Source organism: Oncorhynchus mykiss, chromosome 8, assembly GCF_057628025.1.
Source record: "Oncorhynchus mykiss isolate SJ-2025 chromosome 8, ASM5762802v1, whole genome shotgun sequence".
Classification (NCBI taxonomy): domain Eukaryota; kingdom Metazoa; phylum Chordata; class Actinopteri; order Salmoniformes; family Salmonidae; genus Oncorhynchus; species Oncorhynchus mykiss.
In genome coordinates, this window is record NC_143029.1 from 76,886,370 (window position 1) to 76,901,053 (window position 14,684).

General features: G+C 44.5%; 1 protein-coding gene across 4 annotated transcripts; it reads right to left on the bottom strand.

Annotated features, from left to right (window-relative positions):
• Positions 1-78: 78 nt before the first annotated feature.
• LOC110530615 (AP-1 complex subunit gamma-1) lies at positions 79-14,491 on the bottom strand. 4 transcript variants are annotated; one of them, XM_036986255.2, is made up of 22 exons: positions 14,228-14,491; positions 13,355-13,562; positions 11,552-11,676; positions 11,155-11,296; positions 10,856-10,952; positions 10,529-10,605; positions 10,220-10,315; positions 10,030-10,110; positions 9,841-9,939; positions 9,639-9,694; positions 7,826-7,939; positions 7,550-7,690; positions 7,180-7,234; positions 4,338-4,460; positions 4,098-4,187; positions 3,861-3,988; positions 3,575-3,679; positions 2,761-2,905; positions 2,460-2,604; positions 2,067-2,221; positions 1,761-1,859; positions 79-1,658 (listed from the first exon to the last, which is right to left on the bottom strand). In XM_036986255.2, the coding sequence occupies exons 2-22, from the start codon at positions 13,553-13,555 to the stop codon at positions 1,560-1,562; spliced, it is 2,373 nt and encodes a 790-aa protein (XP_036842150.1). In that variant the 5' UTR covers positions 13,556-13,562; positions 14,228-14,491; the 3' UTR covers positions 79-1,559. The 4 variants fall into 4 exon arrangements, with proteins under 4 accessions (XP_036842150.1, XP_036842153.1, XP_036842152.1 ...); XM_036986258.2 differs by having other exon boundaries at positions 13,495-13,562; positions 14,228-14,460; XM_036986257.2 differs by having other exon boundaries at positions 14,016-14,454.
• Positions 14,492-14,684: the final 193 nt, after the last annotated feature.

The following is a 14,684-nucleotide window of genomic DNA, read 5'->3' on the forward strand; positions in this document are numbered from 1 at the left end:
GCTATTGTATGAGTGTGTGACTTAGTGTATTGTTAAACTACTTTCCATATATAGGCAGTTATAGGAATTATAAACTCATTAAGGTTTGATAACCTTTAATTAGAAATGACAACATGGGAGTTGAAGGCAATGCACACAAACCAATTTCTCTTTCCGTCTCCATTTCTCCAGCTGGTTCCTTTGAGGGTAGTGGTCTAAAGGGTGGATGTTTTGCTTATTTGCACTGAATCCCATTGGAAGCATACAATTATTAATATCCACAAACCAATTTACTTACAAACAATTGCAAGGGCAGCTGGTAATAAGGCCCAGATGTTTGGAATATTGGAAAGTTACCAAATTAATTTTCTACTACTTTTGTAACCTTGTGGAGGCACGTCTCCAATATGCATCAATTATTTGGTATTGCAACAAGATTTGCAATCTCATACAGCCCAAGACTATTTATTTTTTTAGCTGAAAGAGGTTGGGTAGTGTATGCAGGGCAGCGGTCAGGGCCAGTCTTTCCCCGGGCATAAAAAAATTACTTTGGAAGCTAAAGCTATGGTAGGGGAAACACTGGTTAGGACTGGCACTGATGCTTCCAAGATAGAGCGATATGGGGGATTTAAATCATTCACAGATAAAACAGCAACTCTCACCTCAATAAAGTCAATATACACATACACTATAATACCTCAGCTCCAAAAGGGGGTTCTGAGTGACAGGCACAAGGGAAGAGAGAAGCAGCCAATCAGATGGTAAAGAGAGGTAGGGACAAGAGCACACCAACGGAAGGCATGTAAGTATAGATAAGGCGTAGTGTTAAGGGATGCTGATCATGTGGCTCAGATAGACTAAAGAGAATTGTAACAGTGACCTACACCAGTAAGTAGGTCAGTAGTCCTGGAGTGAAAGAAAAGTTGTCAAGCTTTTAACTAGTTTACAAGGTTGCACAAGCCAAGACTACCAACTACTCTTAAAATGTATCCTGACAGACCACTTTCATGTGGACAGTCATGATTGCAGTTCTCAGGATTTATTGATCTTCTGATTGGACGAGTACCACTGGCTCAGGCAGACAGCTGCATATTACTGTTGTTGATTGATGTGACACAGATGACCTGCAACTCTGGAAATACACAGCGAAGCTAGTACCATGTTCAGTGGTGCATTAATACCGCTAGTTAACCTATGGGTAATGTAATACCAGTAGTCCGAACAGGAGCTGAAAAGGTAGAATGGTGACAATGGCTTTTAGGGTGACAGAGTCTCTTGAGAGTTCATCTACATGAATCCTTGTCAAACTGTAGGGGGACAATTTCCACAGTTCACGAGGGTCAGCCATTTAGAAAAACAACAGAATTAAGAGTAATTTGAAAAAACATCAGCTTGGACTGACAGCATCAGGTTGTAGTGTGGAATAGTTGATTGACAGAGAGGATCCCCTCGAAATGATTTACAGGCAGCTGTTAGGTAGAATGGGTCCCCACTCCTGGGCCTGGTCAGCTGTCGATCCTTCCACGTACATTGTCTGATGTCTGTGTCAGTGTTGATGGACAGGTTGATTGCAGCGGTCATTACCAGGCAGTGCTTGGGAAGGAGTCGATCTGCACCGTGTCCTGGCAGACAGAGCTCTGGCTGGTGTAGCACACACGCACCCTAATCTTCAGACTCACCTGGGAGGGGGGGGGGGGGGGGGGGAGGAGAAGTTCATTTTTAGTCCATTGTGGGTGTGCGCATGCATGTGGTGACCATGAACTGACTGAATGAAGACCCACCTTGTTTGGATTGTTGAGGAGCACAGTCTGGGTCACCTGACCTAAGCCATGCGCAGGGATGACGTCACCACTTGGAGCCTTCATCTGTAACTGGACGCTCTGAGGTGGATGGGAGTGCGAGGTAAAGGTCATGAACAGCCTATAACTAGGACCCAGAGTTTTACAAAGGTCACAAACAGCCTATAAGTAGGGCCCAGAGTTCTTCCTGGTCAGTTACATGGTCTAGAGGACCCTACTCATGACGTAAAAGCTTGGAATACCAAATACAAAAAGGTATTTCCGACACAAAGAGATGGGGAAGCAGACCTTGGGTACTGCTGCTTGCAGGGTGAGGCCAGTGATGTCCCCGTCAGTGGAGTTGGTGGCAGTGAGGGTAACGGTCATCCCTGTGTCTGTCTGTGTGTCAGTCTGTAGTTTCAGCGTCACACCGTTTTTCTCATACACTGTAACACTAGGTGGTGCTATGGAAACAAAGAAAAAAAATCTGTCACTGGAAATCATGGAATTCAACACCAAAAACAGATGATTATTAAATACATTATGAAGATGTACTGTATATTTTGTATAAAACTACAGATGTGTTCATTCCAAAACAGTTGATATTTGACTCCATCTCGCCCTCCATTCAGCTCTTTGCGAACCCCTGCTCTGCCCATCGCCCTCTGTCTCTCCCTCTCTCAGCTGTTGTGTGTGTCTCACCAGGTGTTACATCCAGGCCTCCCAGCAGGTCCAGTAGGTCTCCCCCAGCCGTGCTGCTAGCTGGGCCGGGTGCTGTGCTGGACAGGGATGGGCTGGGCTGGAAAGGCTCCCCAGAACCACCCAGCAGGTCCAACAGATCACACACCTTGACAAGGTAAAGCGAGGGTAAAGATTACACATCATGTAATATTCAAGAAGTTTAGCTTGAGAAAGTACACACACAGTATACAATAGTAGGTCAGTTATATATATCCAGGTAGCTGAAATACCTAAGTTTATTGCAGTCATTTTCATCACTTACCTGATTAGAAGGTTCCTGGGGAAATACTATTTCCTGTGTCAGTTTGGTTGGCTCCAACTCTTTGATAGTCCCCCCTGCTGATTCTCCATTGGTATGTCCCGGGGAGCTTTTGTCAATCACCGGCATTCTCTCCAGCACCGCAGCCCTGCGAGCACAGAGAGCTCTCTTAGCAGTGTACTGGGGTGGGATATAGTGGCTACCATGATGCAATGTCCCACTCACTGGCAATGTACCCATACATAAAATATAATAGTAGAAATTAAAAACAAATTCTATTAGTCACATGCGCCAAATACAACAGGTGCAGCCCTTACAGTGAAATGCTTACTTATGAGCCCTAACAAACAATGCAGTTTAAAAAAATACAGATAAGAATAAGAAATAAAAGTAACAATTCAAGAGCAGCAGTAAAATAACAATAGCGAGACTATATACAGGGGGGTACCGGTACAGAGTCAATGTGCGGGGGGCACTGGTTAGTTGAGGTAATATGTACATGTAGATAGAGTTTAAAGTGACTATGCATAGATGATAACAATGGACAGTAGCAGCGATGTAAGCGAAGGGGGGGGGGGGGGGTCAATGCAAGTAGACATTTGATTAGGTATTCAGGAGTCTTATGGCTTGGGAGTAGAAGCTGTTTAAAAGCCTCTTGGACCTAGACTTGGCACTCCGGTACCGCTTGCCGTGCGGTAGCAGAGAGAACAGTCTTTGACTAGAGTCTGACCATTTTTAGGGCCTTCCTCTGACACCACTATATGCATGTATGATTGGCTAACATTGCAAATAGTATTATGTACACTATAGGTTGTACCTCATGTGGTCGTATTTCTTGAAGAGAGCGTTATATTCCACTGCTCTCTGCTGGAGTTCCACGTCGATACAGCTGCCGTAGATGCTGACAATGCTCCTAATGCGACTGCCAGAGAGGGACAGGGGAGAGAAAAACAGGCGGAAGCAAGAGCTATTTTAGTATTCGCTGTATCAACAATGTAGAGAGTCAAGTCCCAAGACCCCACGCAGTGGGCAAAAAAACTGACATAGCAGTTTTCAGTTATTGCTGTATAGTAGTTCAAGCAGTGTGAGATACTGATGCTTACTCCACGTTATGTGTTATGCGTGTGCTGAGTTTCATGGTTGCTGTGAGAGCGAAGCCCCTGGTTGCTGGCGATGACATATGTGACTGTAGAACCGTTTCCAAGGCATCCAGGACATCATCCTCTGTCACCTAAGGGCAGGACAGAAAACAAGAACTACTGCCTCGGTTTAATGACAATTACTACTGTATTCTCAATTGGTATTAACCATGACTGTGTTACAACAACCAAAGCATGTACCTGAACAGGTTCTGTCTCCTCACACTCTCCTCTCAGAAGCAGGTCTCCATACTCCCCAATACACCAGCACGCAACCTGTACCAGGGATTGCTGCGTACACACAAACGTTGCACAGTGCCACAGCTGATAATCCGAGTATAACCAGAGCCATGAGGTTTTCCTGACTGATAACACACACACACACACACACACATTCCTACAGAGCATGGCATAACAAACACATTCATACTAAAGTCATACCACTGAGATGTCTGTAATCAGGGCTCTGTACAGCTTGTGGACCGTGTAGCAGTGAAGTTCTGTTGCAGTGGTGATGAGCTGGATCAGGTTGGGCACCGTCTCATCCCGCACGTCACCCCCTGCCTGAAAGAGAGTTCTTAGTTTGACTGAGCTTCAAGTTCCTTGGTGTCCACATCAACAACAAACTAGAATGGTCCAAACACACCAAGACAGTCTTGAAGAGGGCATGACAAAGCCTATTCCCCCTCAGGAAACTAAAAAGATTTGGCATGGGTCCTGAGATCCTCAGAAGGTTCTACAGCTGCAACCTACAGTTTTGCATCCCTGCCTGGTAATGACAGCAATTGCTCGGCCTCCAACCGCAAGGCACTTCAGAGGGTAGTGCGTATGGCCCAATACATCACTGGGGCAAAGCTGCCTGCCATCCAGGACCTCTACACCAGGCGGTGTCAGAGGAAGGCCCTAAAAATGTTCAAAGACCCCAGCCATAGACTGTTCTCTCCACTACCGCATGGCAAGCGATACCGGAGGGCCAAGTATAGGACGAAAAGGCTTCTCACAGTTTTTACCCCCAAGCAATACGACACCAAATGGTTACCCGGACTATTTGCATTGTGGCCCCCCCCAACCCCTCTTTTTATGCTGCTGCTTCTCTCTGTTCATCATACATGCATAGTCACTTTAACCATATCTACATACTAGCTCAATAAGCTTGAATAACCGGTGTCTGTATACAGTGGGGCAAAAAAGTATTTAGTCAGCCACCAACTGTGCAAGTTCTCCCACTTAAAAAGATGAGAGAGGCCTGTAATTTTCATCATAGGTTCACTTCAACTATGACAGACAAAATGAGAAGAAAAAAAATCCAGAAAATCACATTGTAGGATTTTTAATGAATGTATTTGCAAATTATGGTGGGAAAAAAGTATTTGGTCAATAACAAAAATGTATCTCAATACTTTGTTATATACCCTTTGTTGGCAATGACAGAGGTCAAACGTTTTCTGTAAGTCTTCACAAGGTTTTCACACACTGTTGCTGGTATTTTGGCCCATTCCTCCATGCAGATCTCCTCTAGAGCAGTGATGTTTTGGGGCTGTTGCTGGGCAACACGGACTTTCAACTCCCTCCAAAGATTTTCTATGGGGTTGAGATCTGGAGACTGGCTAGGCCACTCCAGGACCTTGAAATGCTTCTTACGAAGCCACTCCTTCGTTGCCCGGGCGGTGTGTTTGGGATCATTGTCATGCTGAAAGACCCAGCCACGTTTCATCTTCAATGCCCTTGCTGATGGAAGGAGGTTTTCACTCAAAATCTCACGATACATCGCCACATTCATTTTGCAGAAAAACAGCCCCAAAGCATGATGTTTCCACCCCCATGCTTCACAGTAGGTATGGTGTTCTTTGAATGCAACTCAGCATTCTTTGTCCTCCAAATACAATGAGTTGAGTTTTTACCAAAAAGTTATATTTTGGTTTCATCTGACCATATGACATTCTCCCAATCTTCCTCTGAATCATCCAAATGCTCTCTAGCAAACTTCAGATGGGCCTGGACATGTACTGGCTTAAGCAGGGGGACACGTCTGGCACTGCAGGATTTGAGTCCCTTGCGGCGTAGTGTGTTACTGATGGTAGGCTTTGTTACTTTGGTCCCAGCTCTCTGCAGGTCATTCACTAGGTGTGGTTCTGGGATTTTTGCTCACTGTTCTTGTGATCATTTTGACCCCACGGGGTGAGATCTTGCGTGGAGCCCCAGATCGAGGGAGATTATCAGTGGTCTTGTATGTCTTCCATTTCCTAATAATTGCGCCCACAGTTGATTTCTTCAAACCAAGCTGCTTACCTATTGCAGATTCAGTCTCCTAGCCTGGTGCAGGTCTACAATTGTGTTTCTGGTGTCCTTTGACAGCTCTTTGGTCTTGGCCATAGTGGAGTTTGGAGTATGACTGTTTGAGGTTGTGGACAGGTGTCTTTTATACTGATAACAAGTTCAAACTTGGTGCCATTAATACAGGTAACGAGTGGAGGAAAGAGGAGCCTCTTAAAGAAGAAGTTACAAGTCTGAGAGCCAGAAATCTTGCTTGTTTATAGGTGACCAAATACTTATTTTCCACCATAATTTGCAAATACATTCATTAAAAATCCTACAATGTGATTTTCTGGATTTTTTTCTCTGTCATAGTTGAAGTGTACCTATGATGAAAATTACAGGCCTCTCTCATCTTTTTAAGTGGAAGAACTTGCACAATTGGTGGCTGACTAAATACTTTTTTGCTCCACTGTATAGCCTTGCTACTGTTATTTTCAAATCTCTTTTTACTGTTTCACTGTAAAAGCATTTTAGCATTTCACTGTAAGGTACCTGTTGTATTCAGCACACGTGACAAATAAACTGTGATTTGATTTAGTACTGCCTAGTAGAAAGTTAGACAGCGGGTCCGGATTTAGAACTCTAAATAATGTCACGGGTCTGGGTCGGACCTAATTGTCCCAGGTATGTGTCATTTTTACTGACTTGTCCTGAAGGACCCGTATAGATCTGAATGTGACTGCTGCAGTAGAGAGAGAAATTCTAGAATTTATGCTGCTGCTCTTGGTGCGGGTCGGAACGGGTCCTTTCTGGATCAGTGAAGAACTCCACTGTCTGGACTAAAGTCAAACATTGGCAATGTGGGGTGGCCTAGTTTCCACCCAGACGGCTTGAAGTATAGGCTAGTGGGGTGAGACCAGTGAGACACATCATGGGGGTATTTACAATAGATATTCATAGTTAAAAACAAGTTGTAAAGGCTCTGAAACCAGGTGATTGTGGTGCAGTATATAGTGTCATTATTTACCGTGGTGAGGACATGCAGGATGGTGTCAATGTGCCAGCGCTGAGAGGGAGCATACCTAACAGAGACAGAGACTTAGTGGTCAGTGTTGCGGCTCAGACACAAATATAGACAGTCACAGAGACTGACACACAGGGAGGGCAGGCTCCTGGCTAGGCCTGTGTATGTTTTATGATAGAACAGCCAGATAGCTGTGAGATATACAGACACTGAGAGCAAGACAGAAACACAGTAACGTGTCACTCAAAGAGACAGGGAAACATTCTTATAGACAAAGACACAAAATTAGACATCCCAGCACACACAGACCACAAAGAGAGACTTTGTGGCATAGAGATTAAAGCCCATAGCCAGGCGAGGTCCAGCCCTGTACCTCTCTGCAGCGTTGAAGATGCCCGAGGTGGTGTGTGCTCGGAGCTCTGGGGGACAGCTGGAGAGGAAGAGGAGAAGCTCCTTCATCAGAGAGCGGATGTTGACAGCTGACACCAGGGCCAAAGAAAGCTCCAACGCCCGGCTGAGTGATAAACATAAATAATAGAACAATATACTATTTGCTGTTCTCTACATTACCACACCTCCTTCCATCGTAGCTCATGTATAGGCAGCACATGGCCAGCTGGTAAGATAAGTTCAGAAATCACAACATTACCGTTTGACCGAAGCATCCTGGTCCTTCAGGCAGTCCACTATGGTCCCCCTGTGACGCTGCACTGCATTGTGGTCCGTCTGAACAATTTTCTGAAGGGAAGTCATGGAGATATACCTGTGCATGAATAAAAAGAAAGACATTCAGACAAGTTATATTTGTGTGAGGGCTGTGAATTGATCAACACAATTGGTGCATGGATACATTTCACAGAAAATATACTCTGCTCAACCAAGCAACATGTTTGTGATTCTTGTCTACAAGTATAATTTCCAAGATCTCCCATCTCATATATCTTATGTAAAAAATGGCTGTGTGCTTTCTTCCCTGGTGTTAAGAATGACTGCTCTCCTCCAAGTTCAAGGTCTTTGAATTTTCTTTTAAATATCTACACTACATGACAAAAAGTATGTGAACACCTGCTCGTCGAAAATCAAAATCATGGGCATTAATATGGAGTTGGTCCCCCTTTGCTGCTATAACAGCCTCCACTCTTCTGGGAAGACTCCACTAGATGTTGAAACATTGCTGAGGGGATTTGCTTCTATTCAGCCACAAGAGCATTAATGAGGTCGGGCACAGATGTTGTGCGATTAGGCAAGGCTCGCAGTCGGCGTTCCAATTCATCCAAAAGGTGTTCGATGATTTTGAAGTTAAGGGCTTTGTTTAAGCTAGTAAAGTTATTCCACACCGATCTCAACAAACCATTTCTGTATTAACCTCACTTTGTGCACAGGGGCATTGTCATGCTGAAACAGGAAAGGGCCTTCCCGAAAACTGTTTCCACAGTTGGAAGCACAGAATCATCTAGAATGTCATTGTAGTCTGTAGAGTTAATATTTCCCTTCAGTGGAACAAAGGGGCGTAGCCCGAACCACGAACAACAGCCCCAGACCATTATTGTGCACGGCTGCTCGGCCAAGGAAACACATTTCATGAAGCTCCCGACGAACAGTTGTTGTGCTGACATTGCTTCCAGAAGCAGTTAAAAAACATATATATATATATTTTTAAACGGTAGTGAGTGTTGCAACCGAGGATAGACAATTTTTACGTGCTAAGCACTTCAGCACCCTGCGGTCCCATTCTATGAGCTTGCCTACCACTTCCCGGCTGAACCATTGTTGCTCCTAGATGTTTCCACTTCACAATAACAGCACTTACAGTTGACCAGGGCAGCTCTAGCAGTGCAGAAATTTGCCGAACTGACTTGTTGGAAAGATGGCATCCTATGACAGTGCCAAGTTGAATGTCACTGAGATTTTCAGTAAGGGCATTCTACTACCAATGTTAGTCTGTGGAGATTGCATGGCTGTGTGCTCAATTTTATACACCTGTCAGCAACAAGTGTGGCTGAAATAGCCAAAATTGAATGGGTGTCCACATAGTTTTGTATATGTAGTGCATCTGGTGAAACGATATGACAGAATGATTCCATCTAAGCCAGTCTAGCAGCTCTCCAGCAGCCGTCACACTGTCACAGGGATGTGAGCTTAAGCCTAAAACCAGACAAGAATAGCCTGCTGGACCAGACAGACCCTACTGAGGCAATCCCAACAGGAAGTATGCCTCAGAACAGACAGATAAAAGGAAACTTCATATGTGAACGTAAGCCCACGACGTACAGAGAACCCTGTCTTTCATTCTAAGGGCTCTAGCTAAATAATCCCACAAATAGACATTACTGACCGTGTTAAGCATGATCAGAATCCAGATGTTTGTCTGCCTCAGGCAAAAATAATCTTCTAGGCAACAGGCCAGAAACCATGAAAAAGGACCAGATGAGATCAAAGGAAGAGAGAGAGGGAAGACTAACCGGATGTTCCGATCATTGTTCAGAAGAAATCTCCCCAGGATGTTCACAGCCAAGACCTGTCACACACAAAACATCTTAGATACGGCTTCTGTTATGCAGAAATGTAAGCTACATTAGCCTCCATCACTTGTAGCACTTCCAATAGATATAAATATATACAAACAAGAAATCTCTTGATGACGCTATCACACGTGACACTTACCCTCAAGCCACTTTCTGATTTGATGTCCATGACAGTGAGAACAGTTTCATACAAAACAGCACTGCCTGCGGTCTTACTGCTGTCTGTGTTCGTAGCCACCTGAAGGTCAGTAACACAAAAGCTGTGATTAAAATCTAAATAGTTCATACAACAACCCTGCATGACTATTTACTGATGAAAATACTGTACCTGGGCCAGCAGGTCATTCATGGCATCACTGGCTGTGTCATTATTGCGCCCCAGGATCCTCAGCAACCTAAGAATGCGCACCTAATGATGGAGGAAGGAGGAGGAAGAGAGAGAGAGAGAGAAACATGTAGATTCAGTCACAATATGCTTGTTTTTACCCCGATTCCAATTCACTATTCAAAACACTGACCTGCAGGAATGGGTCACTGATCCCAGCCACATTGTGTTCTGGAGAGTAACCCGACATCACCAGGCCTTTCATCATCAGGACCAGCTCCGGCACCACCTGGACCAAACACACACAGAGCAGGAGTCAGGCTCACAGACCATCATCTAGGGTTGTGGGAGAATGTGTTCTGTTTTTGTAATTAGATGTTTAGATGTTTTACAGTGTAAAACCAAAGATATACATTTCAAGGGACTGAAATGTAATGTCTCATGTTGAGTGGATGTACTGGAATGGAGTAGGATGAGGTGTATGTGTGTGTGTGTGTCTTACCTTACGAAACTGCTCTAGAGTGTCTGGGTTGCGCTCACACAGCTCAGTGATCAGAACCACAGCTCCATGTAACACCCCTGCAATCGGACCAAACCATTAGGACAGGGGAATATTTGCCACACTGACACCATTTACTATAACATGCATAATAACAGCTCACAGTCAAAATGTAAGACTACGTACTGTCCTCAAATGTAAGACTGTGAAATAGGTAGAGACGGACAGCCTGGTACAGAGGAGCAGACAGTGAACAGCTGTTTGATTTATTTGAACAGATTGCTGGTAATAAAAATACATTTTTTAAATGGTTAGATGAAAGTGACTCACCGTGGTTCTTTTCAGAGAGCAGGGATCGAGCTGCAGGGGTGAACAGCTCCCCTAGCTCTGGTACTTTTCTCACCATGTGTACTGCACATAGAGCTGCCTGAAATGTCAATGTCTTCACGATCAGCTTCATAACTAAAATAACCTTCAACATCAGTGCACATGATTGTTTACATCAGTCTGTTGCAATGCAGTGTTTGACAGTAGTCATCAAGATGGATTGGTTTGTGTTTCTGCATTACCAAGCTCAACCATGATGGAAGGAGTGGCGGTGTGTGTGTGTGGCTACAGACGGTGCTCACCTTCTTCTTGATGTAGGAGTTCGAGGCTCTGAGGAGGCGGTCGATCTCTGGGGCCAGGTCTCGACACATCTCAGCCGAGCCCATACAGGCCAGAGTACACAGAGCCAGAGACTGGACATACTGACTGCTGTGGGACAGGTCACTGAAAAACACACACACACACACACACACACACACACACACACACACACACACACACACACAGAGAGAGAGAAGGGGTTTCATGACCATTTCTCAATGACTTTGTCCTCAAGTAGAGGCTACTAGACCACTATGTTTATGTGACTAATGACTACATTGATCATACACAGCCTACACATGATTATAGAACTGTAGAACTGTCCGTCTGTCTTATATTTCCCCTTTAATATAGCATTTCAGATAAAATTGTCCTTACTTCTTGATGGAGTTAGTGATGAGCAGGCTGGCATCCTGTTTCTCGTCTAGAAGCATCATGGCACCCAGGTACCCAACACGTTTCTCATTGTACCGAGGGCTTGCAATCAGACGCACACACTCCATCTGACACCAGATTGGGGGGGGGGGGGGGGTCGTTAGGATACAAAAAGAGCAAATATACCAATTCTACAGAGTCATCCCCTGACATCTTATGTAAACTGAACAAGAATATAAATGCAACATGTAAAGTGTTGGTCCCATGAGCTGAAATAAAAGAGCCAAGACATTTTCCATATGCACAAAAAGCTTATTTCTCTCAAATTTGGTGCATAAATTTGGCTACATCCCTGTTAGTGAGCATTTCTCCTTTGCCAAGATAATCCATCCACCTGACAGGTGTGGCATATCAAGAAGCTGACTAAACAGCATGTTCATTCCATAGGTGCACCTTGTGCTGGGGACAATAAAAGGCCACTAAAATGTGAAGTTATCACACAATATAATGCCACAGATGACTTAAGTATAGAAGGAGCCTGCAATTGGCATGCTGACTGGAGGAATGTCCACCAGAGCTGTTGCCAGAGAATTTAATGTTCATTTCTCTACCATAAGTCGCCTCAAACATCGTTTTAGAGAATTTGGCAGTACGTCCAACCGGCCTCACAACCGCAGACCACGTGTAACCACGCCAGCCCAGGACCTACACATCTGGCATCTTCACCTGCGAGATCGTCTGAGACCAGCCACCTGGACTGCTGATGACACAGACGGTGGGTTTGCATTACCAAAGAATTTCCGCACAAACTGTCAGAAACCGTCTCAGGGAAGCTCATCTGCGTGCTCATAGTCCTCACCAGGGTCTTGATCCGTCTGCAGCTCGGTATCGTAACCGATTTCAGTGGTGAAATGTTCACCTTCGAAGGCCACTGGCACGCTGGAGAAGTGTGCTCTTCAAGGATCAATCCCGGTTTCAACTGTACCGGGCAGATGGCAGACAGAGTGTATGGCGTTGTGTGGGTGAGCAGTTTGCTGATGTCAACGTTGTAAACACAGTGCCCCACGGAGGTGGTGGGTTATGGTATGGGCAGGCATAAGTTAGAGACAACGAACACAATTGCATTTTATCCATGGCATCCGGAGGCCCATTGTCTTGCCATTCATCAGCCGCCATCAACTCATGTTCCAGCATTATAATGCACATCCCCCATATCGCAAGGATCTGTACACAATTCCTGGAAGCTGAAAATGTCCCAGTTCTTCCATGGCCTGCACACTCACCAGACATGCCACTAATTGAGCACGTTTGGAATGCTCTGTATCGACTTGTACGACAGCGTGTTCCAGTTTCCGCCAATATCCATCAACTTCGCACAGCCATTGAAGAGGAGTGGTACAACATTCCACAGGCCACAATCAACAGCCTGATCAACTCTATGTGAAGGAGATGTGTCGTGCTGCATGAGGCAAATGGTGATCACATCGGATACTGATTGGTTGTCTAATCCACGCCCTTACCTTTAAAAAAAAAAAAAGGTATATGTGACCAACAGTTGCATAGCTGTATTCCCAGTCATGTGAAATTCATAGATTTGGGCCAAATTAAATTATTTCAATTGACTGATTTCCTTAAATTATCTGTAACTCAGTAAAATCTTTGAAATTGTTGCATTTATATTTTTGTTCAGTGTAGCTACATTCTGTATATGTTGCTTGTTTATTTATATTATCAACACTGAGATGTAATGGAAAGCGCTGTAGAAACTAAATAAATTATTATTATCTTAAGAGCACTGTTCACTACCTGACCAAAGTGGGCGGGGTAGCCCAGCATGTGCACATACAGCAGCTTTGCCAAGTTGTGAGAGCGGGTCCCATTGTCAGCCTGTCTGAACTGTGCCCGGATGGCAGCACACTCTCTTTGGATCACACCACGCTCCTCACCCTGTGTACGGGCTCCTCTGATCACCCTGATCATCTCCTGCAGACGCACCGAAGGAGACATGGCTCTGCTGTTTGAGTGAGTGAGAGAGAGTTCAGGATGAGCTCCAACAACATCAACAAAGGTCCCTATTACCTGCCTGGTTCACCGACACGTAAGGTAAGTGACAGACATACAAGTATACATAGTAATCTGAACGGGAAAATGCATTGAGTATCGGTCCAAGCAGGACTAATAACACGTTCATGAGCGCCTGTAAGAACACTCGCATTTCCTGTAGTCATGAAGAACAACAATATTACTTCCGAGGTGCAAGTGGGGTTAATGATACACCTGAGAAGGTCTCTAATTCGTTTAATAGAGCAGCCGTTCAGTCATTATTTACAGTGAAAAGTAAAATACGAAACGACCATGATGTACAACTAAACAAGCTTTACGTGATACAGGCAGCCGTGAAATATAAAACAGTGACGTCAATTTTATCTTGACACAGTCAATGTAGTTAACTATCAAATTCACTCACCTAACTAGCACTCCTAGCCACACACAACACACGATGTTTTTATGCTGTGATGGCAAGCGAGGAACCACAGCTCTTGCATAGAAATTCAGTTCGTTAGGCGACCTACTTTTAGAACATGTTTAATAGCGATGTCAACCATGCATTTATTTAGCCAGCTAGCTTACGTTAATGCCCGAGGATAACCTCCGATTACATGGGAGCTTGTCTCTTACCTTCAGAAAGTGAAAACGCCCCTATAAAAATACCAAGCCGGTTTCTTTGCTCAATAAACGGAGATGTGTCAACATTCATTAAACTCTTGCCTCACAAATGAATGGGCAACTAAAACCTAGTCGGCGGCTTATATTGTCTGGACGCCTAATGTACGACAGTACCTAAACCCATAAACTTCATCTGAAAAACATAATGGCAGCATCACTTCCGAAATCGGATCTCTGACAAGCCCTGAACTCCGCCCCTTAGGAAAACTGAAGGCTAAAAAAAAAAATATTTATACACACACTAGATGATTTGTAGGGGGCGCTGTGTTGAAGCCTCTTGCCTCCATCTTGGCACTCCCTCTCCGTTGGAAAGAAAAATAGCTATAGAAATGCCACATTTGTTGTATTACATACACCTTAATGCATGATGTTAGTGTCCCACTATAACAAAAACATACTTAAATATGTA